Source organism: Triplophysa rosa, linkage group LG20 (assembly GCF_024868665.1).
Source record: "Triplophysa rosa linkage group LG20, Trosa_1v2, whole genome shotgun sequence".
In the NCBI taxonomy this organism is placed as follows: Eukaryota; Metazoa; Chordata; class Actinopteri; order Cypriniformes; family Nemacheilidae; genus Triplophysa; species Triplophysa rosa.
Window position 1 is genome coordinate 15,457,956 of NC_079909.1, and position 27,887 is coordinate 15,485,842.

At 38.9% G+C, this 27,887-nt stretch overlaps 1 protein-coding gene across 16 annotated transcripts in view; it reads left to right on the forward strand.

Annotated features, from left to right (window-relative positions):
- cacna1ab (calcium channel, voltage-dependent, P/Q type, alpha 1A subunit, b) overlaps positions 1 to 27,887 on the forward strand; it is a 107,736-nt gene that overhangs the window by 16,408 nt on the left and 63,441 nt on the right. For 14 of the 16 annotated variants that reach the window (XM_057361869.1, XM_057361863.1, XM_057361853.1 and 11 more), the window contains exons 3-5: positions 6,580 to 6,845; positions 25,514 to 25,620; positions 27,217 to 27,356. In XM_057361869.1, coding sequence (XP_057217852.1) covers positions 6,580 to 6,845; positions 25,514 to 25,620; positions 27,217 to 27,356 — 513 coding nt within the window. Of the gene's footprint in view, positions 1 to 5,087; positions 5,953 to 6,579; positions 6,846 to 25,513; positions 25,621 to 27,216; positions 27,357 to 27,887 lie in introns of those variants that run through there. The other 2 variants (XM_057361866.1, XM_057361867.1) reach the window with 2 other exon arrangements.

Consider the following 27,887-nt stretch of genomic DNA (forward strand, 5'->3'; position numbering starts at 1 on the left):
GGGAAGTGAGGTTTTTTTAGTTTATTTAAGTTAACATCAAACAGTATTCATAACCCATCTTACTTGGGTAATGTGATGTGTCACATTGTAGGACGAGACTTGCTCAGGAATTGACTGGAAGTGGCCAGCACACACTTTTGAGGAGACATTTTGATTGGGACGTTTAATGTTTAAAGGGTTCATTTGCTGCGTCAGCTATTGGCAAGAGTTTAGGCTGCAATATCCATAACAGAACTGATCTCGCAAACAAAACGTCATCAGAAGATCGAATGCTTTTGTCTCCTGAAATCTCTTTCTTTCCAAATTATCAATGTAACAAAGTGGTCATGTATTAAGAGTCACAATCACGCATCATGGAAACAAACATGGTAAATTCCTAGATTCTCATGTAATGCATGCACACTCGGACATAAACTTCCTTCTCTATCTCCTCCACTCCCTTTCCATTCTTCAACCTTTCTTTAACTCAGACATTCAAACTACCCCACCCTGCTGTCTTTCTCTCCTTCTCCCTCTCTCTCTCTCTCTCTTTCTCTCTCTCTCTCTCTCTCTCTCTCTCTCTCTCTCTCTCTCTCGCCAAGACTTTTCAGTTTAATTGAAAGGCCTTCAGTGATGAATCAGGGCTGATTTGCCATTTGCAGAAGCAGGAAAAAACGAGCGCTCAGCACACTGGCTAGATGTATGGATAGATGGAAGGAAGGTAGAGCGGTGAAGGAGGGGCGGAGAAACGGAGGGAGGGAGGGATCGATGAGCTGACGTGGTTGCGCTCTTGGCCAGACTCATTCACCGTCTCTCTCCTGCTTACTCATAACTTCTCCTCCACCTCTTTTCACACCTCTTTCTTTAACATCATTTCCTCCCACTAATGTGCTCATTTAATTTTCTTTCCGTCTTCCTGTATTGTGTCTGTCTCTTTCAAATCCTTGTCGTCTTTCATGGATTATCAGTTTGCTATATTTATCTTGTTTTTATTCTGCCCTCATTTAACCCCTTATTTAGTTTTTAAAACTCACTGGATTTAAAGTGGAATGCTGCATTGAAATATAAGGTGATTCATACGGTACGTTTAACATACTGTATAAATAAAATGTAAACATATTGTACCATAAAAGCAGCATGTTTTGCATTAAGATTACACTTGTTTTTTTTATATGTGCCAAAGTAATTCATTGTTAACCAATTAAATTTTTTTTGCAGTAGCATTTTCTTGATTAATTTTTTTACTGTCTACCTCTCATCATACAGTTTTTTACATATTAGGAAACGGCATAGTATGACGTGTGTGTTTCCATTGTAGATGATGTTGTGTATGTGCGCGTGGATGTAAGTGCTTATCCTCCTCAGTAGACTGCTTACTCCACAACAGTCTTAGGCCATTAGCTGAGGCCAGCAGTGCAGTCTGACCCTTCCATTCCCTCTCCACCTCTTGCACCCTCCCTCCATCCCCACTCATCAATCAGTTCATCAATTAATACACACTCAGTCCCTCTGCAAACACACAGAACAGCCAAAAAAGACCAATCTCCTAATTACTGTGGCTCTTCTCCCATCCTCCTCCATTCCTCTCTCTGTCACTTCATCCCTCCCCCTCTCTCCTTTCATTTCCCCCCACTCAAACACCCTCTCTCTCTCTCTCCTCTCTCTCTCTCTCTGAAGACTCTATCCATATAGACTATTAAGAAAAAGGCCATTAGTCTAAGAAAAGCATGAAAAAGATGCAGACAAAGACACTGTGTACAGTAGTTTGTTATAATATAAGAGATTGATAAAGGGGTGCATCTGAATCACACAGTAAACAAATATCACATTATGAACAGAATTTATGAACATTAACTTCTCTCTGTTTTCTATGTTTTTGTGAGATTTGACACCTTTCTCTGGCATGCATCAGTGCATAGATATAATTTTGGTTAGAAGTTGGTGATGCTTTGTGTGTTCATCTTTTGCTATTGAATCTTATTAAACGAAGGAAGAAAAAGATTAAAGATGCTTTATAGAAGAGTTGAGAGGGTTGTGAAGAATAGTGGAAGAGAAAAGACAACAAAAACGATGGTCTCCCTGGACACTTTTAGACTAGAACTTTATGGTCCAATATTATGAAAACACATCTACACACTCATACTTACACTTGGAGATACTGCAGAGAGTTAAACAGATCAAAGTTTAATAATGAGAGCTGGGCTAATATGCATGGATGCAATGAATTATTTAGGTTTATGAATCATTGAGTATAGAATCCTTTTCTGGACAGAACTCAAGACCTAGTGGCTCGAGCCCTAAGAATTGAGTTCACATTATCGGACAGAGGGTGCATGCAGTTTCAAACACGCATATTCCTTACAAGTGCTCCTTAAAAGTATTAGCCACACTTAAAAATTAAGAACAAAATGTCAAATAGCATTTAGTCAACTTTTTTTAAAACACTTAAAAAAAACAAGTGTGTCTGAATGCTCTTGGGGACACTATATCTAGTCTCCTGAACTCTTTAGTCAATGTAGTAAAGTTGCTTAGCCTTTCTTGCTTTGTCTCTCTTCATGCAGACTAAAACTCTTTGTCCCTAAGACTTCAAAAGAGCATCTTGTTCCTGGGCTTATAACGACAGCATCTGTCATCTGACAGTGGTGGTGTCTAATGTGTGGCAGTCACAAAGCAGTAGAGTAAGTGAGTTCTTGAGCATATTCTAAACTCTTCAGACAGCCTCTAAAGAGGCTCCACACACCTCCTGCTGCCATACACTGAGAACAGCTGAGGATGAATCTACTACACTCGCTGCCTGGTTAAATATAGTAGTCCCTCGATCTTCAGCATGCACAGTCTATTATTGAGAAGCTTATGGTTTTTGGCATGGGGTGATTTTCTTCATCATACACTTTATGTGCTGTTTGACAGTTTTATTTTGAAATGCCATGTTATAAAAATGTTTCTATAAAAATGTCTAAACAAATGCATTTCAGCTTAATTTTTACGTGGCTCCCTTTGGATTCCCCAGAGTAATTTTTTATATTAATTTGGTTTTGCATGTTTCTCCTAAGTTCCTTTTAGTAATATCTAATAATATTAGCACTAAGTGATTTGAATACTTTAAAAAGTTATATATAGTCAAAGATTTACAGTAGATAAAGACTGGCATGCCTGTGTGTGCATGAGTATCTGCCGTTGTGTTATTACTTGAGTCATTTTCTCAGGAGAAACATCTGAGTGTCTGCATTTGACCTCCATTTAATCTCATTGCTGTCTGGGAGAAACAATTGAGATATGAAAGAATTAATTTGTGATTTTTTTTCCTACAGGCACAGTGTCAGCCCCTCTGTTGGATCTAATCCTCACTCCTTGTCTCTGTGAATGCATATTTGTGGATGTAAGGGTTATCATGCCGCACGCTATGCTCTGTCAAAACACCATCTGGTAACCCCAAATACTCCTGACAGACCAGAGCTTAGAGAGCAGGTGGTTGGAGGGTTCTATGTCTTTCCAGTCTCAACATACACATATTTACATTCTCATTTTCTTTTTACCAGTAAAACACATGCATTCTGATTCATTCTATCATTCTAGTTGTACTTGGGGCTCGACTAGAACAAAAAGAGCGGGAGGATGTTGCACGATGGACAGAACAAGAAGTGCAGCGGGCAAGGGAGAGAGAGCAAAAAGTGAGCCAGAGAATGCGGGGGAGCACTGGGTGCTTCCTGCAGGGTTGCCGTGCGAACGCGGTCTGAATGACAATGGTGCACATCAGGGCCACAGCACGACTCAGTCTCATGGCTCAGTCAGCTCCACCAGAAACACAGGAACACTTAGCATGCTGTTAAAGATACACACACATGCTGCACAGACTGCACACACGCAGAACGCAAACAGGATATATAAACATTGGTTTATTTCTCAAAACAGACTTTTTTATCACATCCGAGCTGTTGTGATTTAAATGCCACTGTACGGTTTCTGTGGGGAGCTCAGAAATCAATTAGAGTGTTTTTCAGAAGGAAGCTGGTGAATGGTTACCTATGTGCAATGTGTGCTGCAGTGGTAATTTCCCACTCTCTCTCATTTCCCTGTGCTGTTTGTATGTGTGTGTGTTACAAAACCTTTTGTCAAATTGTCTCCCCAAGCGAATGCATTAGGCCTTAATTAACCATGTCTCTCAACGCGGAGGCTCATCATCTTTGTTGCATTACACCAGGCGCTTCGGCAAAGACGCTACAGACTGAGCATCCACGCCCCTTACCGACATTCGCGCTCGCCCACTATACCAGGACAACCACTCCACCTCCTCAGCTGGAATCCTCCCCTTTTATTGCATTATTATGGGCAGCTTGACGCGAAAGCTCCCGGAACAAGTGCGCTGTCTACTCGTGCTGTACCTCCACTGCTTTTCCCCAAACTGTTCTTTCCTTTAATTCAGAACCACGGACAGCGCAGTTTTAGAACGCGTATAGCGCCGTTTCAGAACCCCGGACAGCGCCAAAGCAGAGCTTCTGTTAAGCTCTCTGCGTCTTATTCACAGCAAATATTTTGTTTTCCTTACAACAGAGCATTAGCAAATTCAGTCCACAGCTTTTTAGTGTGCCGCCAGCTGTCTTCAAATGGAGATCGGACACGTTTTCTCAGCAAGTTTAGCTGAGATCGGACACGTTTTCTCAGCAAGTTTAGCTGGAGAGTAAACCCGGGGAATTAGCAAGCAAATGCATTTTATAAACTGGTGCCAGGTGGACAGATGGACATGATATGAGCAGAGTGTTTTTAGGACACGCTCTTTCCTGGGAGTCTTTTTAGACTGACAAACTGTCTGGTTAGAAATAAGGCATCACAATGCAATGTTATGTAAAAATTGGATTCAGTGCGTTTGGAACGCTCGTCTGCTTTTTTGTTACACCGTTAATACATTTTACATTAGTGTTTCAGATTTTGTTATTTGTTAACACAGTGTTATTTTTACGGCATTTATAGTAGCATGTTATATGTGTAACAAGGACAGCGTAAAGCGTTCCCACAAACCCATACTTGGTCAACAGTTGGCTCGCACACACTCCCTCTTCCGGCAAGGTGTATGACTCAGACACTATACGTATTATGAGATATGAAGCCACACATCGCCTTTCGATAATATCTCGTTTCTCACAGTGACTACAATGTGAATTTTGCGAGAAGCAGCAAAATGGCACACGAAGCTCGGTTAAGTCTTCTGGCCATTAGGAGGAGTGAGCTGGAGGATGCGCGAATCGCTACGGGGACGCGCGTCATGTGCTGCAAGGCTTGGCTTGAGATTTGAGCACGAGCGTTAAATTGATCAGATGCTCTAAACCCGCCAGCTGATCTGAGGAGTACTGCGCTCGAGACCCCGAGTCTCCATTTCCCTTTCTCCGCCAAAAACAAAAACTTTACAGGCGAAATACTCGCCTGCGGACCGCTCGTCGTCCAAAGGCGAGGGAAAACCGAAGCGGAGCTTTTTTGGGGGGGTTCTTTAGGCGATGGGTGTCTCTCGGATCTTCTCGGTTACTGGTGCCACCGAAGATGCGAGCCCGAGCTCCAGTACACGCGCTACGGCGCGTCTCCAAAACTGACGATGCTTCTTTCAGCGACCGTTGTCGGATTTTTCGCATTTTGGATTTCTCTCCGAGTTCTGGAGTATAGATGATGACTGTTTTCGTCTTTCTGAATCGTTAAGGAATTGAGGTAGAAGCCGCAAGAGATCACTATCATATCTTAACACGGTGTTTTTCATTTTCCCAGCGCGCGCTCACGCCCACTTCGCTGGACTGGTGTGGCTCGAAAAACAAATGAACTTAAATTACTAGAAAAAAATCAACAAATGTCACCGAAGTGTGGATTTTTTGGGGAAGCCCCGTCGTCTGCATTTGCGAGTGTAATCGAGAGTTTGGCGGAGGGGAGGCTGAATATTGCCATACTATACCAAACATTGCGGATACCACAAAAAAAATGAATTATTAAAAGGTTTTCACCATTTTATATTCTATTTTTATCTTATGGATGTGAAAGAAACGAGAATGCAAAAGCAGTTCCTGCCAAGATGCACTCCTGAAAAAGACGCATCAGAGCCCTAATACTTGCAACATTTTTTATGCCGATTTACATGCAATTTTTATATTGCATTAACACAGTTATGCTAAAAGGATCTTTATATACACCCTGCAAATTACAAGATGCTGCACACCGACGTGTTGAGAAGAAAAATACTTTTTAAAATGTGGATCCCACCCTCCTGAGGAAGATAAGCCGTCGATGTTTTATCTATTTAAATGTGGCTATTTGTTTAATTTTAGTTGAAACGAAGTGTTGAGCTGACTGCACCATTGAAAGGACATCCATCTATCAGTCGCTTTATCTGATTATAGAGTCCTTGTTTGGCATTGACGCACGCGCACACACATTCCCATCCACTTTGATCTTGTTTGGTGTTTAATAGATGGAAGTTTCTTAGCTATATGAAGACCTGAACGGGCAGATCTGAATGTACGTGTGCTCTGTGTTGAAGCGCATGGGGTGTGATGTGGTGTTCTCACCCTGAAACTTTACCCCCTTCTCGGCTGCTTCGTAACGATTGGCGTTTGGTGTCTACAGAATGGCTCGGTTCGGAGACGAAGTGCCGGCCAGGTACGGCGGCGGGGGCTCCGGTCAAGGGGGACCCGGCCGAGGCGGCAGCAGGCAAGGCGGCCCGCCAGGGGCCCAGAGGATGTACAAGCAATCGATGGCCCAGAGAGCCCGGACCATGGCCCTCTACAACCCTATCCCGGTCCGACAGAACTGCCTGACGGTCAACCGCTCTCTGTTTCTCTTCAGTGAAGACAACCTAGTGAGAAAATACGCCAAAAAGATCACCGAATGGCCATATCCTTTACTAAACGTATGCAGCGCACAGGCAGATTGCCCATGGGAACAGGTACACATCTGTACATAGTGATGGCCCCTTCTCATTGGCCCATTCGTGAGTGTTTTTTTCTTACTAGAACTCACTATATTGTAAGTCTTAATTATGATCATGAAGTATTATTTATGATGACAATCATTTTGAAGTAGATTTCTGCCATTTATCTTGATACTGAATTCATTCTGTGATACTGAGCAAAGTTTATTTATTCCATTCCTGCTTTATTAAGAGATTATTCCCCACCCATTCCCAGATAGAGGTCTAGACGAGGCAGTTAATTATGTGCATGTGTTGTCATATCCGTGTGTAAGACACATGTTACGTCTACAGGTCTGTGTTCAGAAGCCTGAGGCTGCGTGGGCGTGCGTGGTTTCCCGCTGGTGCGCAAGTGACTGTTGGAGTGCTCGTGTGTGTGGAGGGTGGCTGCTGATGTCAGCATTTGAGCTTTAGTGGAGTCTTCTTACAGTGTGGCTTGGAGCAAAGCAGGGAAAAAAGAGATGAGGGAGAAAGTTTTAATGAATCGGTGATAGCCTTGTGCAATGTTTTACTGAAGTGTGTTGAGTAAAACTTCAGTCAGAACTGAGTGAAAGAATAGCTCATAACAGCCGGTTAGAGATGATGGGCAGAAACATGCTGTATGCAAATTTTATGATCTCTGTGAATGCATAAATGCTATGTATTTAGCAAACGCATATTATTCAATGAAATTGTGGCAGCAGGTTTACATTTTCAGCACTGAATAAGCATCGTTTTGATCTCAAGAAGTTTCTGGGTGTCCGCTAATCACATTGAACCTGCAGCCTTTATGATATCGAAACATTAGGCTGTGTCCGCTCTCCTTTATAGTACTGGTTATGCAGTAAGACCTAGATCACAGTAGTGCCATAGTGGCTTTTAGAGGCTTTAAAAAGGTTAGACAGACAGCTTCTTCTATGGTGATTGGCAGGCTGCCATGCTTTAAGTTGTAAGATAGATATTATCTCTGTAATATTAGCTAGCTGTACTGTTACAGAGGCAGGATACTGATGCTAATGCCTTCTCTGTTTGTAGGAGAGTGATCATGTGTATCGCCAGAACTGAAGAGCTGCTCATAGTTCACAATCCCATCCGGTTATAGTGTTATACGTTTTTGTGATCATTTTATTGCAAAAGGGTGAGTCAAGGGTATTCTGGGACATTTGTGCAACTTTTTTTGTGAGTGGGGTGATGCTGTCTAGTCTAAAATTGAGATTACGATTAAGATTAGAAAGTAATTAGTATTAACATGTGAAATTGTCGTTGGTACATTGGCTTTTTCTCGACATCATTAGTTTGACGTTGTTTGCAGTTCATTTAAAGTACAAATGCAAGTACCACTGGACTTTATCTACAAACCTGCCAAAATACACTAATTCAGACATAACTTGCTTTGGTGTAATAGATGCACTCTGTTCCGTCTCCTCAGGCTGTAATTACTTTACTGTAAGGCTGAGATTTCACTCACGTCACATGATAAACATTGTCTTTTAAAAGGCTGTTCATGTCTAGCAAAGTGATGGTGGTTTTTATCAGTACCAGCTTTTCCATTGGTCAGACTTGTTGGGTCAGCGTGTTGGCTGACTCACGTTTGTACGGTCTTCATTTTCTCTCTGTGTGCTAAAGGTTTGGTAAACCAGTAAGATTTTTGAAGTGTTAGACTGTTTTAAAAATACTCACTCCAAATGGTGAGTTTATAAGAACTTGAATGAGTGCCAGTTAAAAAAATTCCTTCATACTCTTGTGTTCTTATGCCTCCTTTATCCTTTTTCCGTTTCTCTCACTCTCTCTCTCTGAGACCATCTGCTCGTTCTCTCTGTTGTCTGTATGGTGGTGGAGCTTCCTGGGGTTCTGTTGGACTCACTGGGCGGGGGCATGTGAGAGGAAACGGTAAAAAAAAACGGAAAAGGAGAGATTTGGAGAGGTGTGTGTCCTGGACATGTGTGTATGTGCATGTGTATTTGTGAGCACATATGAGATGCTAATAGATTTGTAGCTATTCTTATACCAGTTTGGCCAAAGATATTATGAGGCATGTGGGCTTATATTAAAAAGCAGTGGATCAGGAGGTTTTGTGTGAATTGTTTATCAGTATTCCAGATGTCATTTTTCACCCACAAATCAAAAGATTAAAGTATTAACAATACATTTTTTCAATTAAGAAACCGAAGCCCAGTTTTATGATCATGAGGATGTTTTGCAATTCGATTAAGTTTATTTCTGTGACACTTTTCACAATTTTGTATCATTGCAACAGCTTTATAGTAAATACATATTAATACAGATAACAGTAACAAAATTTGAAAGGAAATTATTAAATATATAGAATCTTTTTGTGACTTTTTCATGTGCTGCTTTTTTGGTCACTTAAATTTATTGCGAGTAGAATGTGTTCAATATACATGAAAATACCATCACAATTTAAAAAAATAATGGCTATAAAATTGACTTTTTAAAAAGTTTTGATACAGTTTTGGAGTGAAAAGTGACCTGAACCTGTTTACATGATCTACCATCATTGTCCTTTTAAATCTATACTCCGCTTTACGATCATGTACTTACATTACAACATATGTTTTTGAATACATTAAGTCCTGCACAAATAGAGACTGCCATGTGTTTTGATGAAAGAACAGAGCTTTGTAAATGTCTCGGCTGGTTTCACACTGTGGCCTCCTGTTCGAACTGAATGAAGATTGCGTATCAGCAGTAATATGCAGAGGATGGGTTATTGCTGGCTGAGTGAAGACTTGGTCGGGTGGCACAGCCTGTGGCATCAAGTGCACAAACACATTGCACATGGACTATGGCAGCTAAAACAGTGACACCTGTTCTGTAGGATCAGTCTCCTCGGGAGACCAAAGGAAAAAGGAACCGGGCCAGGACTCAGCACCAGCCAATGGCATCACACACACACCATGTGGGACATTCACGCTCCAGTGTGCAATCACAGAGACACACATGCACGGCCACACAAGAAATAGATATGCACACACACCCACACACGCGCCAGATACTAGACACAAAATCCATTGCTTTTCTCTGGCTACAGGAACACAATCTGGCGCTCTGCTGCAGCACAAACTTGAAGGGATACATGATAGTTTGAGCAGAAGCCTCTGATGGTCTTGTGTGTGTAGTGTATGTGCATCGGAGTGTAACTCAAAGATTAAGCTTGGATTAGCAGTTACTAATTGGTAGTTACTAAGTTTGGGTAGTTATTAAGTACATTTTTAAGTAGAATGACAGTAGTCCCGCTGTTGCTACCTTTTGAGCGTAGCAGGGTAGATCCTTGTTGTTTTCTGTACTTGATAAATACTGCTGAGATTGTAGAAACACATCAAATTCCTTATATGATAATTAATGTGTATATTTTTTAGCTTATTTTTGTTAGTAGCTGGTAGTGAGGCTAACTACTTTTAAAGGCTTTAGTTTGTCTTCCCAAATACTGCAATGTATTTCAGTGTTTGTAAACCTGCCCGGTAGTCTCTCATAGACACATATGATACACACCTCTCCTCCTGTCTCTCTCTCCTTTTAGCGCTGTCTGTCACACCCTCCCACACATATTCATTAATGTTCTTTTTTGCTTCTCAGTTGGACATTTCCTTCCTTATTGCCATAACCTTTAGTTACCCTCTGCTGTTTAAAGGTCTTTTTTATGAATACCAGTTTATGTTTATTATTATTTTTGTCCTTCCCCTATTTTAGGAAGAAGTGATTCCAAAATGCTTTCAGTTCATAACCTTTTAGAATCGTTGAATTAAGAGAGCTCCCATAATGCTTTGCTAAACACATTGAGACTCTTGGCTAGTGGTAGCCCCAGGTAGCAGTTGATTGGATCTCAGTAGACTTGAGGCTCTATTTTGCTAGAGATAGCATGAAAACACAGCTAATTGCCAATAAAGTGTTTGTAATTATAAAAGCAATGAACTGCTTTTGTAAGGAAAGAAAACAAAATAATATGTTTGCATGAATGTGCATATTCATTGTGAAACATAGAATAATGATATAAAGACACTGTGCGGCTTTTCAAACATAATATAAATAAATCCAATTCTGTCTGTCATCAGAACACAGAGGAATTCAAAGGCTATATCGCTGCAGTCCTTCTGAAACCTTGTATCTCCATATTTCCATATTATTTCCATTATTATTAGTCACCCTTTATGTTTGTCACAAGGTTTTGCAAATATCGAATCAATAAAAAGTATTAAAAAGTGCTTGTCAACTCATTTAAAAATACAATGTTTTTCCATTTCCTAACCCTAACATCTACATTAAATCGAGGTGGAAACTGTGGTCAAACCATTAGCAGCGTATAGCATGTTTATTATATATATATATATATATACTGTATATATATATGCTTATTGTTTCTCAAAGTGTGTAATTTTCGTGGCATTTGGTGGTGGAGTTTGAGCAAAATCCCGCAACCAACTTAGAATATCGATGTTTCCTGCCGCTTGTCGGCTCTGTGTAAATGAACCCCTACAGTAGATGTCATTATATATTATAATTGATAGCATCCCGAAGATGTTGTCCATGCAGGGAGCATGTTCTGGAACATTTAATATTTGGATATGTTCGTGAGTTAGAGGGCACATGTCATCCCCATCACTGAGAAAGAGAGAAGTGCAGACAAACAGAGGGAGAGATTCAAGAGTTCTTTTCATTGTCTGGCCGAATGTGTTGGATTTGAGCCATTGGCTTGCTTCCAAAGTGGCTGTATGGCCTTAGTGTCACTGCTGTCACTGTAAGGAAAGTCTCACCTTATGAGCTCCCATGGGTCCTTCTACGTTTGACTAGGTCTTATGGTTAAAGATTTGTTTAAAACTGGCTTTATGGGAACCATTTACAAAAATGAAACTTTTGACATAGTCTATAGAGCGAGGACTGACACTCACTATATCGTTCGTCCAAAAAAATGTGTTTTGCATATTTTTGTTTTCGGTTGGATTAATAATTTACATATTGCAGTTTTGTTACATGTGCATTGTCTCAGTGCGCAAGATTCCCTTCTTCGTGCGGTCATAATGTTGACACATTTAATGTTTTCATTGTTGACACATTTATGTTTCTGTGCTCACTGTGCCCATAAAGTACACCAAACTCTCGTAGGAACTGGTGTTGTTCAGACAGTGTTTTGTGTGTTTGTTTGGTGCCAGCAACATAAAAAGTTAAATGTGCATTCTGTCGGAAACAAAAAGTATAGTTCATTTGGCCTTTCAACAAAAAGTATATTTCATTTGTTCATCTCAAAGGTCTTTTATGTGAGTATGTGTGTGTGTGTGCGGCAGTGTGCCTATAATAGCTATTGTAAATCGGACCTTTCCATGTGACTGCAGCTATGAGACAGAAGCAGTAAAGTGTGTCTTTAGCCTCAGGTATCCCACAATCCAGTTGGACTGTTTCCTGCTCTGGGTTTTATATATGTGGAGTTTCTGGACCCACTGGGTATAAGCAATGCTGTTGTATATCAGAGTGTGCTCTGATGCATTTGATTCTTTGTCATGTGCAGTGTTGCTGCTTCTGGTTTTCCTCTCCTTTTTTAAACTCAGATGCTGTAATATTGTCTAATGTTGATCATGTTATTATCTTTTCCCTGAATCGATCGAACAGATATCCAGCCTAATTGTTATTTTGTGATTAAAACACAGCATTAATGAGAGGATCCTAATAGGAGTGCTTATGTAAGGAAGGGTAATGATAATAATTATTCTGATGACAGTGTGATTTGGCATTATAGGGGCTGCTTCAGGAGAAAGTGTGAGAGAATGAGGAAGAGATGGAGGAAGGAGAGATGAGTCGAGGTGGAGAAAGAGGGAGAGACTGCATGTATATTTAAATGGGTTTGCATTAAAATAGACCCGTTTATTAAAATAGAGACATCATTCTTATGAGCTATTATTATATCGTACCATTAGCTCTCGTAACTGCACCTGTCTCTCTCTGTTAGGACAAATGAGACTGACTGTCTGTCTGTCTATCTCTCTGTCATCCCTTTTACTGTCTGTCTGTACGTCCATCCATTTTATTCTGTCATCTTTGTTCACACTTCTTGTCTTGTTCTCAGAGGATTCTTTCTTCCCCAAAAGCACAAATGTCACGTGTGTGTCAAACTCCAGCAAGAATTCAATTTGCAGCTCAATCAGAGTTAATTAACGAAGCTGCTGCTCCTGGTGGAGTTGCCCTCCTTTCTCTCGGTGCATTGTGGGTAAAGACAGGCCTTAATGCTGCTCTAAAAATATGGGTCCAATATTATGCTCCACGTGACAGTACATTAAACATCAAGTCATCTGATGAGGTGTGACTGTGTCACTTCCACAGCAAGTTTTATGTTTAGGACTGATAAATTGCTTGTCTCTGGAAACTTGGATGCTAAACATTAACATGGGTACGATAGCTCAGCTAATTTAATGGAAGATGACAAAATGCTTTTTGCTGAGAAATGCTTGAGTTTGTTTTTAAGTCTGATTTGTGATTGCAGACTTTCGTTCCTTAGCACGGATCATGTACGGTTCAAGTGGTTGTACTTTGTATGTTCCCACCAGTGATCAGGGTTTTTGTTTGTATGTGTGTTGCTATAGACCAGTGTGGTACTGTACGATCAAACAGCGCTTAAAGCATCTATACATGCACTGATGAAGCAGCGATTAAAGTGTGTAATGTGTGTAATTCAGTGCGCTATAAAAAGACTAACTGTCACTCAAAGGCAAGAAAGAAAGATCAGAAAGGCACCCTCTCCAGAGAGGGCTACAATAAAAACAATTAACACGTAGAAAGACCAGAGAAGATGTGTGCGTTTATGCATGTGCGCGTGCAAGTTTGGCCAGGTCGGTGTATTCTGACAGCACTAACATGTGATTGTTGAGACAGCTTTCCTCATAGATCAAACACCAGAGTTAAAGTGTGCCAGCGAGAAGTCACAGCGTCCTCTCACCATCAGATACGAACACAATGTGCAATCTAAGCATTTGATCCTTAATATTTTGCTGTAGTGTACGTTTTTACCTTCACTCTTGCATAAAAATGACAAAAGGTAGAGGTTAAACTGAAGAGAAACTTTCCACTCATGTTTAACAATATCACAGTTTTACTGTATTAAAATCATAACTGAGTAACTCACTATACAGAATTATTTCAGTATAGTATATACTATGGCTGTCAATTTGGGAATTTGTGATGCCATATTATCGCGATAAGGTCTTTAATTTTGTTTATTTGATATTTTGTCTTACATTTGGTCAATGAATCACACATAAATGTAGGGAGGCAGAGACACCATTTGTAACCATTTTTAAAATGTCACGGTTATTGACAATACTGCTATATTGTGACACACCCCTAGTAAAAACAGTACTGTATTGCTTTGTATGACAGAACAGCATCATATATAAGTATAAAAATATTCACCAAAAGGAAAATGTTCTCACCACTATGCTCTACATTTTCTTGTGTCTTTTGTGTTTCATAGTATATGACTTTTGGACAATTTTTTAAAAATATGTCCCCATTCATTTTTTCTATAAGTATAGAAAAGATAGTTTTGACATTCTCCTAAACTGTGCTTTATGCTTTGCAAAGAAAATAATACAGGTTTAGAACAACACGAGGATAAGTAAATTGCAGAATTTCCATTTTTGGGGGCTGAAGTAGCCTTTTAAATACAATTGCCTGCAGGGTAAAGCGAAATGCTAGAGATTTCAGAAGCAATGAGATAAATGGCCGTCCAGAGAATCTATAATGTATGCATGCATTAGCACACATAGAATCCTTGTAGTTTATGCAAAAATACACACACAGCCCCTCTCCACAGGCCTGGTGTAAAGATCTCCATGCTCTAATGATTGCTATTGATTCTGACTTTATATAGCGGTTGTTGGTTACCACGGTAACTCGGTGGGTCTGCCCCTGCAGTAGTGCACGAAAGCCAGCAGACACATTCAGGGGACATAAACACACTGATTGCAGTATACCATATCTCCTAAAAATGAGTTTGTTAAAGGGGGAGTGTGTGTTACAGACGGGCATCGGCTTTCCTTGAATCCTTTAGGGAGCAATGTGTATGATACATACAAGTTGACTGTGGGTCAGAGGTCACAAGCCAGTATCATCACATCATTAAAAGCGTTTGGGATGGTAAATGAAAGATTACAGGTTTGGTTCTTGGTAGGGGTGGTCCATGAGCTGCAGAGTTAGACCACCCATAACTATTATGTCTTTGTGTGGGACATTTGACCCCAGATTGATGAAGGGAAAATGAACCGCCAATTAGTGTACTGTGACTGTGTGTTGCTGTGGAAGTTATCTGTTGAATCAGATCGGTCTGAAATCTCAAATCACAGATTTTGTTGTTTGTTTCGTGTCATTTGATGTTTAAGGCTGTCTATAGCGATGCTAAATATATATGTTTTAAAAGTGTAGTTTGCATGTTTTTTAAGAATAGCAAAATTATTTTACACATAGTTTTGCTAGACCTGTGTGCAAGTTTACAAGACCAGACAAGATGATAGAGAGAGATATTGACTAATTAGACATTGACATTTTCTTTAATTGATGTCTTAAAAATATACTGATTTACTACTCTTTTAGCATGTGTTTTTGGAATCATATTAATCTAAATTCTTAACCAGCCATCACAGCTATAAAATGATTTATTAGTAGGAGTAAATCTTTGGCAAATAATCAAATCCGTTGCTGTTTGTCAGATTGTGTGCTTACACATCAGAGAAATGAATTTGCTCAAGTCCATAGATTATTGTAGTACATATTAACTGTTTTGACATTCAATGTTTGTTCAGTGTTATTAGCTAATCTAAAGTACAAATGTAAACAGGCAGGATAATGAATGAAATATTAAAATGGTAATTTCTTATGTGTAACTGATGTTGATCAGCTCTGAGGAATATTTTTAAAACATGTTGTGTTGATGTTTGTGGACAGAAGATGATATTCTGATGAGAACAGGCAAAGTTGTCAAAACACACAGTCCCTAGAGATCCCAGCGGTCAAACTTTAATCCACGATCTTTTCATTTCTGTAACAATCTTTCATTTGCTGAAGTTACGAATCAAACAAACAACACTTTTTTTTATTTAATTACTGAGTAGTTTAAATGTAGCTTCCTTTGTTTTAACTACTTGCAGACACCCACTGCTCTCTGTCATTCCACAGTGTGTGTGTGTGTGTGTGTGTTTTAATTAATTCTCCAATCGGGCTCTATTTCTAGTAACTGGGACATGCATGTGGTCACTGTGCTTCAGGCATCCAGCGAATTAGGGCAGGAAAAAATGTGAAATGGTCTCCTCTTAATTACTGCTATACCCCTGCATGAAGACACAAGCCTTTAATTCATTAATCTCTTAGCCCTTTAATTATACTCATATCCTGTAGTACTTGTACAAAATGTAATCGAATGTTGGCTCTGTATAGCTTACAAAGGTGTTGCCAACTTCAAATTTGTTTGAAAACCAAAACTGTTCATTAATAAAACGCTCCTCTGATTAAATGACATTTACATGCAGTAACATAAAAGTCACGTAGTGACACAAATCTGAGGGAGATGGGTTTTACAGAGGCCTGGTTCCATATATAGGACTCTGAGTGTAAACAGCGGTTGATAATGTGTCTATTTTTGTGTCAGTCATGATTCAAGGATGACTCATGGCACGGTCCACACCTGTTTGTGAGGTTGGTTTATGATTATTTTTATGAGATCTGGACTTGGCCTGATGTTGCACTGTAAGCTGTTTTTGTTTACTGCATGATTAATCTGAGAGCATTGTAACGGAGTGTTCTACGCAGAACTCTAAAAGCAGAATCGTTGTTTTCAGTGCATGAAGTGGACAAAAAATAGTGTAGTTTTAATTTGAACATTGTGGTGGACGTGCAATGATTGCAATATTTAATCATTATGAACTATTTCAGTGTATTGACAGCCCCAATATGTCCTTGCTGTAAACAATGTCTAAACAAGATCTATCTATCTATCTATCTATCTATCTATCTATCTATCTATCTATCTATCTATCTATCTATCTATCTATCTATCTATCTATCTATCTATCTATCTATCTATCTATCTATCTATCTATCTATCTATCTATCTATCTATCTATCTATCTATCTATCTATTTTTTACAAGTTTGCCACAATAAGTGATAATTATTAAAAGACAAAGTTAACGTATTTTGTTTACAAGGCCTGTTCTGTTATGTCCTTGTTTAATGAAGATATTGAAAATGTTTATTTTATATTATATATACTTTTTTCATTATTGCTCAACCCTAAATGTCACATAAAACAAACAAAACGGGGTTTAACAGGGTTAGACAGCCCTTCCATTTCTTGTGAAATACCCTTACATTTTAATAGTTATTAGTTGAATCTGTAAAAACACAGCTAAAATGAGTTTATGGGGTTTATAGCAGACAGATATTGTTTTCATAACTGGGGGTTACTGCGGGTCAGAGTGGATTTTTCAGAACACGGACAGACTTTATCAACGAACGCACCGTAGTCTTAAAGGGATAGTTCACCCAAAAATGAAAAGTCTGTCATCATTTACTCACTCTCAGGTTGTTCCAAACCTGTATAAATTTCTTTGTTCCAATGAACACAGAGAAAGATATTTGGAAGAATGTTATCAATTAGCAAAAGAATGACTACCATTACATTTTTCCTACTATGGTAGTCAGTGATGTCCTGCACCTGAAAATTACTAACATTCTTCCAAATATCTTTCTCTGTGTTCATCAGAACAAAGGAATTTATACATGTGTGACATTACACGAGGGTGAGTAAATGATGGCAGAATTTTCATTTTTGGTCGAAGTATCCCTTTAAGTTATCAAACACCTCATTGATTTGTGAACCCTTTTCCATCTGACACAAGCATTTTTCTCGCTCCTCTAAATGAGAAGTGAATTGGGGAGAGTTTTTTTATTATTATTGGTAGGGTGGGTTGTGCAAGCTCGGACGCCCCCTCCCCTGTGTCTCAAAATTTCCCACGGGACCGTTTAGAAATTGTGTTGCTGAGACTGCAAGCCCTTAGCCTCTCTTATCAGGGCCTGGCCTTGCTGACGTGCGCACCATACACACAGGTGCGCACCGCCGGTTTGCTGTAGATCTCTCAGATTGCATTGGGCCATTGACATTCCATCAAGTCCCATCAGCACTTGCTTCACTTGGCCGATGCCCAGAGAACTCATCTCAGCCAGAAACATTACAATGGTCTCTGCGGACCTCGTGACGCATCTTTGTGTGAAAACATGGTTCTGTTACCTACATGACATGGAGAATTGACATGGAATATTACTACAATAAATACGGCATGCTTGCAGTTATTGGTGGCTAAATTCTGCAATGTTGTACTGTCTACAGTATTAAATACAGTAAACATAAAAAAATGCATGTTAGTAGTGCTTTTTTAAAATAGATGTAAAATTTTTAGTCAGATAATGCTAACATGTGCTCGGTGGGTTGTGCTATATTGTACGTTTGTTGTTGCTTCACATCAGGGAGAGGGAGAGAGTCAATACAATGCTCTGTAAAACAGAAAGAACACTCAGTGCTTGGTCACAGTAGTGTAATGCATACAGACAGACAGGGAGCGAATGTGAATGTGTACATCAGTTTTGTTGGGGAATATCTACAGTGTGCCTGCTCTAGGAGTCAGATCAAAAAAATACTGTATATGGTAGTGATATATAGATAGTTTATAGATAGATAGTTCATTCAGTATAGAAAAGTAGTTAAAATAAATCTGTGTATTTTCATATTTCGCTGCTGTCCTTCTAACCCTTTATCTCCATATTTTGTTATTTTTATGTTTTAGCCAATAATCATTACTATTAGTCACCCTTTATGTTTGTCACTGGGCTTGCAAATATTTAACCAATAAAAAGGATTAAAACGTGCTTATCAACTGTGACAACACAGTATGCAATCGTTGAAAAAGTTCAGTGTTTTTTCCATTTCCAGGAAAACAGCGAATTTGGACATACAAGGTTTCAGAAGGACAGCAATGAATTATTATATTTGCTTTGGCATTGTAGCCAAGTAGACTCAAAGTGTTAAGAGCAAGAATAATATGTAAGACAGTAAAATACAGTTATATCTGGTTCAAACCAATCAAGGTGTGTTTTCACAATTTAAAGAACATTTTTTATGAATTGATTTTTCAATTAAAAAAAGTTTTTGATTAATATACAAATTATTTTTATTAATATATACATTTTATAGATTTATAATAATAGACATTTTAATAGACATTTGTACATTTTCTTGTGTATAAATGAGAGACATTGTCAAATCTAATGCTCTCATACTCTGCACTTTTAAAAAAACCTTTTGAAATACAGTAAACAAGTGTCAGAGTTACAGAAAGAGACTACGAATTTACTAGCCGGGTACAGGTTAACATAAAAAACATGTCATTTTTACAAAAATGTATTTGACCATTTTTTTTTTTTACAGTTTTTCTGCCACTCAGCTGATGGAATATTACAGGTTTTTTTTAAATGTTTTTTTACACTGTGGTCACACACAAAGTTGATTATAAGGTATTGCTTTATTCTTTATTTAAAACAAAATGATTACAAATATACCATGAATAGCCAACATATCGGCCAGACCTGGCAGTGATGTAAATACGCGTGTGATTGTATGTGCTCCTCAATGTGAGTGCAGTACTAAATTATGCATGACGTGCTCGCATGCTCGTAGTATGTAATGCGAAGGCATTTTCGCAGTCTGTGGTTGAGAATAAGTCGGCTGACAGCAATCTACTTCCTGAAGCCCACTCTCAAACAAGCTGGAAAAAAATACTGCATCTCTCCACCCTCGGTTCTGACACCTCTCTGCAGATCCAGTTTCCTCCCCCTTTTCTCTTGTTTCTCTCACTAGGGGGTCTCTTCTCGTCTGTTTCGTCACTGTTGATGTTTTTTCCTCCCTCTATGTTCTCTCACTCACTCTCTCTCTCTCTCTCTCTCTCTCTCTCTGCAGAAATGCTGAGGCGGCATAAGCACTCTGACTGAATTAAGATTGTATGATTGATGCGCAGCACTCTAGAACCAGAGCGAGAGAATGCGATGGAAGCAAGAACGCAGCGGGGAAAGAGGGGAGGCTGAAAGGGGAGGATAAAAGATAAGACGAGGAGAAGAGGAGACGACAGGAGAGACTGAGAACAGAGAATGCGAGCAGGGAGGCACCAGAAAGCTTTTAATACAGTCAGAGTCAGACTGAAAGAATGATGCAGATGTCAGGGAGTAAAAGAGACAGAGAGTGAGAGAAGGATGAAACAGAGAAGAGTATATGTGGGATATTGAGCTACAGAAGGGGTGAGAGAGAGCGGGCAAAAACGAGAGATGTTCAAATGATAGACAGACCGTAAATATGAACATGGAGTGAAGGCTTTTGTGACCAAAATGATGAGTGGACATCTATGGAAGGGAGATACAAAACCCCCTGCAAAACACACACCCCATCATGTTGTATAGATCATAGACACACATTCACACACATATCTGAATTGGGACTTTTGTTGTTTTTATTTAAAACTACTTGAAAGTTATAATTATCATAAATTACCATAAAACAAAAACCTGTTATACTTTACATTATACTGTTAGAAACCACTAGAAGACCTTTAAGAAACCCAGAAACTTATATAAGCATATTTTTTTTCTTATTTGTAAGTCATTTTTACAGGATGTCCCTGAATGTCTCCAAAAGAGGATTTGTCGGAATTTATCTCACCTTTATCCTCAAACTACTGCTACTACACTAAAGCAAGATTAATTTAGTTTACTAAAATTAAAACTTTGAAACGTTTTTGTTTATTGAAATCAAATAAAATATTGTGCAAAAAAATTATTGTAAAAACATAAACTAAACGAATAATTGAAATTTTGCCTCAGCTGAAATAAGTTTAAGGCACTAAAATCTTAATAATAAACAAAAACTAAACTAAAATAAATTAATTCTACATAGCAATTCAAAAATATAAATAAACAAAAAAATAATAAAATGTAAAAAGCAAATAGCAAAATAGCTAAAAATGTAACTAAAATAATCTAAAAAAGTAAACGCTAATTTAAAATATTTATAAAAACAAAAACAAAACTGTTGGAAGGGAGACTTAAAAGTGTGACAGCTAGCCCCCATCTGCGCTACAAATAAATATCCATTTACACGCACATACAGCACAAATCTCACACAATGAACCTGTTAACTAACCATTTATGTAAGAGATGCTGAAAAAATACAAGGAAGTGAAAAAAAGGAAGATTGATTTAAAAAGGTTAAAAACTGCGCTGAACCACACAAATATTAGTTACCTGTTAAAAAGAGGAGAGAGAGATATATACATCACAGTACAACTACATTTGACTTTTTCTAAAATTAGATTAATTCAGTCATCTGTGACTTCATTTCCAACAGGTATTTTTGATAAAGTCAGAGCGCAGGTGATACCTAGAAGTTGTTACATTATAGTAACGCAGATCTGGGCTTTAGTGAGGAATGGCTTGAATTTGTGGTTGAAACTCAATGTGTGTAGAGGATTCCCTAGACAATCTACATCAATATCACACAAACACGGCTTCAGTCAGAACAGATCAATGTGATCAGCTGTAGTGAACAGATATGTTTCCAATCTCACAGGTGGATCGTATATGCTGTTGTTTCTCTCTGGTAGCAACATATCTCATACCTCCAGCATTTCTCATGTGTTTGGATTGCTTGGGTGGTTGTACTGTATAGCACTGTTATTCAGATGGTCTGAAGACCAGCATCGATGGTCACCAGCATGTGTTTTAGACACTGACCTCCAGCATTAGAGGTACTGTATGCCAGTGGTTCTCAAACTTTATCGTTGTAAGGCCCCCTTTGTGTAGGGTGCATCGCTTTGCAGACCCCCAAATAAAGACTTATAATCTTAAACCTTCAAATTTTAATTAAACCAAAAACATATACAGTGCTGGAACATCAATTATTTTGGTCGGTGGGCTTATTTTTTTGATGTTTGATTGCATAAAATTTGTGATATATTTCTATATTTCCACAAATCTGTGGCCCCCCTGGATCCATCTTGCCCCCCCAGTTTGTGGACCACTGCTGTATGTTACTTAGATTTGCAATTGGAGTTAACCGTAATCAATGTAATGTGTAACTGATATCAATAACCATTTAATACAGAATAATGGTCAGTGTAAGCATTTCATCGGCTAATGTCAGTCAGAGTATTTTACCATTTCTCAGCAATGCAATCTAGGGCGTTATTTAACACGGTTTAGATGTAATAGAGCAGACATTCGATATTAAATGTAATGTTGCTCTGGCTGCAGATTCAGGATCTTTCTACATATTGCATCAGTAAAACAGCCCTCATGTGTGCACTGCTAGCAACCACCAGTCTGCTTAGTGGCTAACACAGGCTTACCGCAATGAAAACCATTAAAGGCATCCATGATGGAGGAAGAAAGCGATAGAGATGTTCTTAGTGTAGACGAGAGAGAGTGGTCGCAACGGCAGTGGACAAATGATGAAGATCGTGTGAAGATGAGCGTGATTCTGTTAGACCTCAACAGCAACAGGATACTGAAGATTTTAATATTAATAAAGAATAAAAATGGAACAAGCGAGGAACGGAGAGAAAGAAATGGGTTTCAGGGAAGAAAGCAGCAGACTCCTGAATCTGTCATGTATCTATTTTTAGTGTAGCGTATAAAACAGGAGGGGGAATTCATAACTGAAGGCTTTTTAGCATGATGGATCACACACGCGCTCGATTCAGGTCTCGCTGCAGGAAAATCAGAGCAGTCGGAGAGGAAGACGCAAAGGATGGAGACAGGAAGGTGCGTGGCGTGCCAATGAAGAAATGGGGGAGATAGACAGAGAGCGTGCGCAGGTCTCGGCGAGTCCACCGTTGGCGAGAGCCCTTGCTGAGTCTTGTGTATTTTGTCATTTATTTCGAAGGGAGAGAAAGTGTTGTTTGTTTTATTTCGTTTGAAATGTGCTCGTCTCATCAGCTCCGTTTCGCCCTGAAGCACGCTGTCAGCTTAAATCCAAAGTGCATAAACCACTCCTGCATTAAACGCATGCACCTAGGCTTTTAGTTCTTGTCACTACTAACCAAAGCCAACCTGAAGGTCAGTTCAGCTGTTCTCACACAGGACGTTTGGTTTTTCTGAGTAAACAGTGGCGCACAGATGCATTCACTTTTCGTGGCTGCCGGTGGTTTGAGCCAACATGAGCGACAGAAACCGTTGGCCAAGTTGAGTTATTTGGTTGTGATACGATACAACTCTCATCCGGTTTGCTATCACTTTCTTGACTGCCCTCTAATAATGTAATATGCAGTTTTTAGTTGTGAGCAGTCAAGCGTCAATATGCTGATGCTTGATAATGCAATCTGTGAGAGAGTGTGTGTGTGTGTGGGGGGGGGGTGAGCAAAGAGTGCATGCTGGGTGACAAGAAGAGAGGTGCTCATGGGAAGGTTGTAATAACGGGCAGAGCGAGATCGAGAGAACAAGAGGGAAAGAGGTTACTGACGTCAGGGAACTTACAATCCTTGCATGTCTATACTGAGCTATACTTTAGGGACGGTAGTGTCACTGGCCGACTAATAATAAAATTGCATAAATAGTCAAATATCTTGTTATTCTTAGGAACCTACTGCAATTTGATCTTTAAAAAATGGGCCTTGCACCAAAAACGTTGTGTCCGGATACACTGTATATCTTTGTCTGTCCGGTGCATAGGCTTTTTAATTAAAGCGAAAGAGGCTGAAAGAAAAGAAACTGGCAGCATCACTACCTCTTATTAGTCTAATACATGTTTAAACTGCTGATAGAGCAACGCAGTAGACTGTCTCAGACGCTGGCCAACTCTCCATTTCACAGCTCGCTCTCTCTCTCTCTCTCTCTCTCTCTCTCTCTCTCTCTCTCTCTCTCTCTAGCTTTGCGTTTGTATCCCATCTCTCTTTTCCTGCTCATTTAAATACATCTACATTCATTTTTGTTCTCTTATTTTTCTCGCTGGCCTTCTCTCGATTGCCCCTGTTGTCTCTCTGCCTCTCTATCCGAGTCTTAAAATTGAGCTGTGAATTATTAAGGGCACATTATGAGCTGCAGACAGCTTTACCACTCCAACTCAATATTATTTTTCAGGAACGTACCATCAGCGTCAGCCGAACGCATACAGAAACAGAACAAGCGTGAGGAAGCATGGGCTTGCCTAACCCGGAAAACGATAGTTTCCAACAGTGGCTTGTGCCGTGAAAGGTTTCGCAAACGCTCCACATTTCGTTCCTCAGAACAGCCACCCTGCACATGCTCACTTCAGCGCTCGAGTGGTTGCCATGGATACCTCTTTAAGTCTCCCGGCATGCACTTTACTGCTAGCCATGTTAGCTCAGAGCTAGCTGTGTGTTGGTGAAACACTATGGATAAGAACGAGGAAGTGCGTCCGAGGAATTATTCATAATATGACCCCTCGCAAAAGTACATCAACGTCTGCAAAATGTTTGATTTACCTTCAACAGAACTGGAGTTACATATGATGAGAGACAGAGAGAGAGGCCATTCAGGATCCATGTTTTTGTTTATACAGTGCAGAAGGAACGTAAGCAAGGTGGAAAGGTTGTTGTAGGCAATTCTGTTGTCATGACAACCCCCTTTTAGCTAATAAAATTTAAGCTGGTTCCGAAAGACTTGATTTTCTGGTTCCGAGAAGCCACTTGGTTTTCCTTAGCGTTACAGAAGGGTTTTGATTTTTTTAGCTGGTTAAGTTGGTGAACTGGGCAGACTGGTAGACCTGCTGACACACCAAGGTACAACCAGCTGAACACCAGCTTTGCCAGGCTGGGAGGACCAACTTAAACCAGAAGGTTTCAGCTAAAACCTTAGGCTGGTTTTACTGTAGCTGTTTTTGTTCAGCAGGGTTGATTTTAGTTATCTAATGCACCCTTCTTAGACTTAAGTGACTTAAGTGTCAAAATATGTCTGTAATACTTTATTCACAGTCTTTTAAGTATCATATATGATGCTAATTTTATGATTACACTGAATGGGAGCTATTAGTAAATGTTAAAGTGTGTAGTTAAATCACACTGACTGTATGTTTCTGTGTGGTTGTGTGTGTATATGTCACAAGCATGACATAAGCAGTTCTGACAAGAGCTGTGTATGTGTATCACTGTTAGTGGCAGCTGGTAAAGAGACACACAGTAACTGTATAATAAGTGCTCTATTACAGGCAGGCTGAATCTGTCTGCACTCATCTGTTTAATATAGCCCTGCAGCCCTCTATGTGTGTGAGTGTGTGTTTGTGTTTGTGTTTATTTTTGTATGTATATGTGTGAGCCCAGGCCTACAGCTCTGTATCACTTACACATGAATGCACATGGCTTATCTAAACCCCTGCAAGCAGACTGCATTTTTGTGCATTGTTTGTTTTTATAATTTATAAATAAAACTTTTATAATGCATTGCCACTGCTGATTGCTATTTTTTAGGTTGTATTGTGACTGTAATATTACAGTAAAAATGTTGTTAAAATAGAAATGTGATAAATGTGGTGTGTTTTGGGCCTTAACTTCACCTCTCACTCCATTTGAGTGGATGATTTTGACCACCATCATTGCCAACTGCATTGTACTGGCTCTTGAGCAACACTTGCCAGACGGAGACAAGACTCCGCTGTCAGAACGACTGGTAAAGCGCAACACATGCAAACACACATCACACACACTACACAGTTTATCTGTTAGTGTGTTTATTTGCACACCGTAAAAAAAAATCCCGTAAAAAAACAGATAAAGTACTGGCAGAAAATTACCAGTACATTTTCCTTTATTTTACGGACATTTCCATTAATGCTAAAATGCAAATGAATGCAGTGCAAAATGTAAAATACAGGTAAAACAACTGTAAAAATGAACACGGAAAATTCCTTCATATTAATACAGTATATTGTGCCCTATTTTTACGGCTTTTTTTTAGAGTGCACACATGTGTAAATAGGTTTGTGCTTCCACTCATACTTGAATGCACACAAAAACACAATAACAAAGCATAGTATATTCACATTTATTTGTATAGCGCTTTTCACAATGTATATAGGCTATCGGTTCAAAGCAGCTTTATAGTGTATATGGGTCAAAGATGAAAAAGGGTTCAAGCATAAAAACAATAAGTGTAATACTGCTATAAATTGTTGGTGTTAAATTTTTTTTAAAATTCTGTTTAATTTAAGTGCATTTTTGTTTTTCTGAGCAAAAAATAAATATCATACATTTTTCTCTGATTTACAGAAGACTAAAATGTCATTCAGTGTAACAATCTTGTCAGGCATATTTACAACAAAAATCAATTTATGACATATTAAAAGACTAATTACTTTCACCCCAAATGCTAATTAGTTGCATTTTTTAATTTGCCCAAAGCACAACAAAATGTAATATGCACCCTTATTCTTTTATATATTTCTATTTTACTCAGAATAAGCATGTTGTTTGAATTTGTACATAAATATTGTGTATTCACATTTCGCGTCTAAAACCGCGAGGAAAACGCGAGCCGCGCCACTTTCTCTAGTCAAATGACCCGCGGCACTCTGAAAAGTTTAACTATTTCCATCTGCGATCCGCACCATATGCGCGTCACGACCGCGTCGCTCCCTATTTGCCCGAAATGTGAATCGCCCTTACACTGAATGACAATGTAACATTATTTCAACCAAATTTTGACATTTTATTCTCCAACAACTTAGTTGAAACCATAAAGTAGACATGTTACTTACATTTAACGTACTTTCTATGGACATAAAATCACTTTTGTAAATTTCTTTTGATGGGGACATATTTGACCCAGATGCACAAACCTGAGAAGTTATTTTTTCTATTGCTATCGTGTTTGGAATGCTAAATACACAGGTCGATTACATTTACATTTATGCCTTTGGCAGACACTTTTTAGTGCGTTCAAGGTCTAGATTTTATCAGTATATTTGTTTCCTCTGAATCAAACCCACAACCTTTTAGTTGCTCTATCATTTGAGCTACAGAAACACATTTACATTGTTTATATCATATCATATCATATAAAAATCATATTAATCTTAAAATTATGAAGAGCATGCATAGGGCAATTAGAAAGTCACACCTGTTTGTAAACACAGTTGTCAATCGAAACTTCCTCTAAGTGAAGAACACAAGATTTAGATATTTTGAGAAAAAAACACAAGGCTGTGCTTGTTTGCTAAAATTGTCCACACTAATGATCTCATTTTTGCTTTCCTCTCTCCTGTAGGATGACACGGAGCCATATTTCATTGCTATTTTCTGTTTTGAGTCGGGCATTAAGATTCTGGCGCTAGGATTCGCCTTTCACAAGGGCTCCTACCTGAGAAACGGCTGGAACGTGATGGACTTTGTAGTGGTGCTCACAGGGTGAGTTCTACAAACACACACAAACACTGGTGACATGTTCTTTTTTACATACCACACAGACTAAGATACTTTAAGCTGTTCGGCGTTTATGAATCAATGCAAAATATTATACAGCTTTCAGAAATACTTCATTATAATGTGTCATTTGTGGTATTCTGGAGTCAGATATTGGTGGTGACTTTTTATAACTGACCCAGGTAAACAGTGTCACGCATCGCTGTGCTAATTTTAATGTGTCTCGTATGACACTGAGGTCTTCTTTTTCTCATAATACAGAAAATGACATCTCAATATTAAAATGTCCATTTGTTTATTTTAGGGCTGTCAAACGATTAATCGCATCCAGAATAAAAGTTTGTGTTTACATAATAAATGTCTGTGTACTGTGCATATTAATTTTGTATTTATAAGGACATACTGTACATGCATGCATATATTTAAGAAAAAATATAAAATATGAAAATGAATAAATGTTTGGTTTGTAAATACTACACCCAAAGTAAGACACACACTCTCTGAAACGCTAAGTGT